Source organism: Lutra lutra, chromosome 15, assembly GCF_902655055.1.
Source record: "Lutra lutra chromosome 15, mLutLut1.2, whole genome shotgun sequence".
NCBI classification, from domain to species: Eukaryota; Metazoa; Chordata; class Mammalia; order Carnivora; family Mustelidae; genus Lutra; species Lutra lutra.
The window spans coordinates 52,366,319-52,369,759 of NC_062292.1; the positions used below are offsets into that span (position 1 = coordinate 52,366,319).

The 3,441-nt window shown below is 42.6% G+C and overlaps 1 protein-coding gene across 1 annotated transcript; it reads left to right on the forward strand.

Annotated features, from left to right (window-relative positions):
* Window positions 1-2,062: 2,062 nt before the first annotated feature.
* LOC125085597 (ubiquitin-conjugating enzyme E2 J2-like) lies at window positions 2,063-3,027 on the forward strand. Its single transcript, XM_047704062.1, has one exon. The coding sequence runs from the start codon at window positions 2,063-2,065 to the stop codon at window positions 2,693-2,695; it is 633 nt and encodes a 210-aa protein (XP_047560018.1). The 3' UTR covers window positions 2,696-3,027.
* Window positions 3,028-3,441: the final 414 nt, after the last annotated feature.

Below are 3,441 nucleotides of genomic sequence, written 5' to 3' on the forward strand. Positions count from 1 at the left end.
GATTTTGTCCATTTTATTAAGGTTCACATGATCTAATAATCACAAACTGAAACTATAATGTCATGAATAGGAGGTCACAGCACGAGGTCCCAAGGATCCTGCTTATAAGCACCTATTAGGTAGCAGCCCATCTACTTTTCAGAAAATTCTCAGGGACTTACTTAAGTCCCTTAAGAATTTAAGTCCTTTAAGAATAAGGCCCTTAGGGACACCTGGGTGGCTCAGTTGGTCGAGTGTCTGCCTTCGGCTTGGGTCATGGTCTCAGGATCCTGGGATCGAGCCCCATGTCAGGCTCCAGGCTTAGCAGGCAGTCTGCTTCTCCCTCTCCCTCTGCCCTACACCCTGATAGTGCTCACCTGATCTCTCTCTTTTTCTCTCTCTGACAAATACACAAAATTAGAAGAAAAAAATAAAAGAATAAGGTCCTTATTCTCAGGGACTTATTTGCTTATTTAAGCAAAACAATGTGGTGTCCTCATTTTAGGGTGGGTAAGGGTAGAGAATGAAATTGAAAGGATTGAAGAAAGCATATGGAAATATATAGATAATGGCTACTTCTGAATAGTGAAATTATGGGTTCATTTGTTATATGTATCTTTTTCCCCATGATATACATGATGAGAAGAAACAGAAGAAGCTAATTCAATTTGTTAAAAACCACCAACATATGATAATTTGAAGCTCAAATATATTATTAAAACATAACACTAGAGATTTCCTATTAATGGTTTACATTTTCTAAATACATTGTTCACACAACAATGTAAAGTAAATTAAATTGAAGAGCTTACATGATTTTAATTTGATTAATTCTGATAAGCTGGGTATTTAATCCAAAAGTTCATTTTCAGCCCAAGGGGACAGGAGTTATTTTCTTTTCACTTATAAAGAGAGTACAGAAAGAGTTTTTCATTCAGTGATGAAGTCTATGAATATTAGTACTAAGTCCAAGGCAAGTTATTGACAACAGTTCAGCAAGTTCAGCAACATTCTTTGGCTATTCATCCAAAATGTATCACCTGTAGCATAATTCAGTTTTAAACCTTTGAGTTTTTGTCCTTGTCCTTTAATAAGTAGCAATTGTAATATTTATGGATTGGCTTAACTATATGAACTATGAACGTTAAGGCATACTCTAACTGCCTCAATTCAGTCTTATCACACAGTTCTATTCATCACTTTTGGGATCTTTAAATGAGGATGAAAGAGAAAGGAAGAAATTAATGGTTGAAATAAAGTAACTTCATAAACAAAATGAAAATGTTAGCCATTATACATTTATTGAAATTTCTAACTGCTTATTTAAGAATACAATAACTTAACACTAACTTATTTAAGTTATTAAGTTATTTAACACTAACTTGTTATTTAAGAATACAATAACTAACACCTTTTTTTTTTTCCATTAAAAAAACCCTTTATAGTCATTTCATGTTGGTTGGAAATCATAGAAGTTAGGCAGAAAAACAACCCAGGGGACAGATACAAAGGGACAGCACTGTGCTTCCCCAACAGGTCTTTGCTCCGCGGGTGGTGGGCGGGGGCCAGGGCAGGCCTGGAGCATCTACGTGCGATGGGTAGGCCTGGCTGCCAGGGCTCAACTGTCCTCCTCGTCCAGGGACTCTGAGTCCATCCGCCCCCTGGCACGCTCCTGCCGCTCCTTCCCAGACACGTCCAGCTCGGGGCCCTCCGTAATGGCTCTTTGGAGGAGCCACACCCCGGCCCCTCGTCAGAATTCTGTCCTTCCTCCTGCTCCTTGTCTTCCATGCTCTCCCCCTTCTGGGACATGGGGCTGAGAGATCAGTGCTCGCCTTGACCTCCGCCCTCTCCGTGGAAGCCTCCTCTCTAGACAGCACCTCCTCGGCCTTCTCCACCTCAGCCCTCTCCTTCTCCAACCCGGCTCTGGTCGCCTTCTGGATGGCCTCAATCTTTGGTACCAGGACCCGAGACTTGAGCTCGTGTGTAGACCTCTACGGCCTTCTCCATCACCTCCTTGTTGGCCTTGTAATGGCAGATCTTCTTCAATGTGGCCACCACATCTGTGTTCTTCTGGAGGATCCGTATGAAGGTGGTGACTCCGTATGAAGGTGGCTATTATCATGGAAAACTAGTTTTTCCCAGAGAATTTCCTTTTAAACCTCCTAGTATTTATATGATCACGCCCAATGGAAGATTTAAGTGCAATACGAGGCTGTGTCTTTCCATCACGGATTTCCACCCAGACACGTGGAACCCGGCCTGGTCCGTCTCCACCATCCTGACGGGGCTCCTTAGCTTCATGGTGGAGAAGGGCTCCACCCTGGGCAGCATAGAGACATCGGACTTCACGAAAAGACAACTGGCTGCACAAAGTTTAGCATTTAATTTGAAAGACAAAGTCTTTTGTGAATTATTCCCTGAAGTCGTGGAGGAAATTAAACAGAAACAGAAAGCCCAAGATGAACTCAGTAGCCGACCCCAGGCTCTCCCCTTACCAGATGTGGTTCCAGATGGGGAAACACACCATGGTCAGAACGGGCTTCAGCTCCTCAATGGGCACGCGCCAGGGGCTGGGCCACACCTCGCGGGGCTCCAGCAGGCCAACCGGCACCATGGACTCCTGGGCGGTGCCCTGGCGAACTTGTTTTTTATAGTTGGGTTTGCGGCTTTTGCCTACACGGTCAAGTACGTGCTGAGAAGCATAGCGCAGGAGTGAGCCGCGTGCCACGGCTGGCAGAAGTGGTCAAAAACGAGGGACACTGGGCCCGAGCTTGCCACGGGCTGGCTGGACGTGTCGCCGAGCGCAGGGTGGACCTGCCTGACTCCTGGGGTAGCTTTTTAAAAACCTTGAAAAGGAAAACAAAAACCAAAGTGTGTAATTTGGATTTAGAGGAGATGCAAGATTCTCAGCTCCCTGTCCTCACTCTGGGGTCTGTTGGGGACCATGGAGCTTGGGTGCCGAGGAGGAGGGGCCTCATGCTTTGGTTTTATAGCTTATCTCCTGTATCGTCTTTTGGACCTGTTTTAGTAAACCTGTTTTTCATTTTATTAGATTTGGTCACTTAAAAATACAAAACTCGATTATCAAAAAAAAAAAAAAAAAAAAAAGGTGACCTGTGAGGTCACCTGCAAGTCCCTAGCTCCTCTAACGCACTCAGACACCTTTTCACATCCAGATTGTTTTTTGTTTTTTGTTTTTTTTAAGAATACAATAACTAACACTAAGAACATATGATTTTACCTTAATCATTCTGAAGATACTATTAAGACATCTAATATTACACTCACGGCATTGTATTGAAATTTTCAAATTATCTTATTGTATCTCTATAATATGAGCTCAGTGAACCCAGGTAGTAGGACATATTTATATTTTTACAGTCAGTATATTCATAACACATATACTATTTTAAATGTTTTGTTGTCTAAATCATTTTAAAAATGTGAGAAAATTAGAAAGAT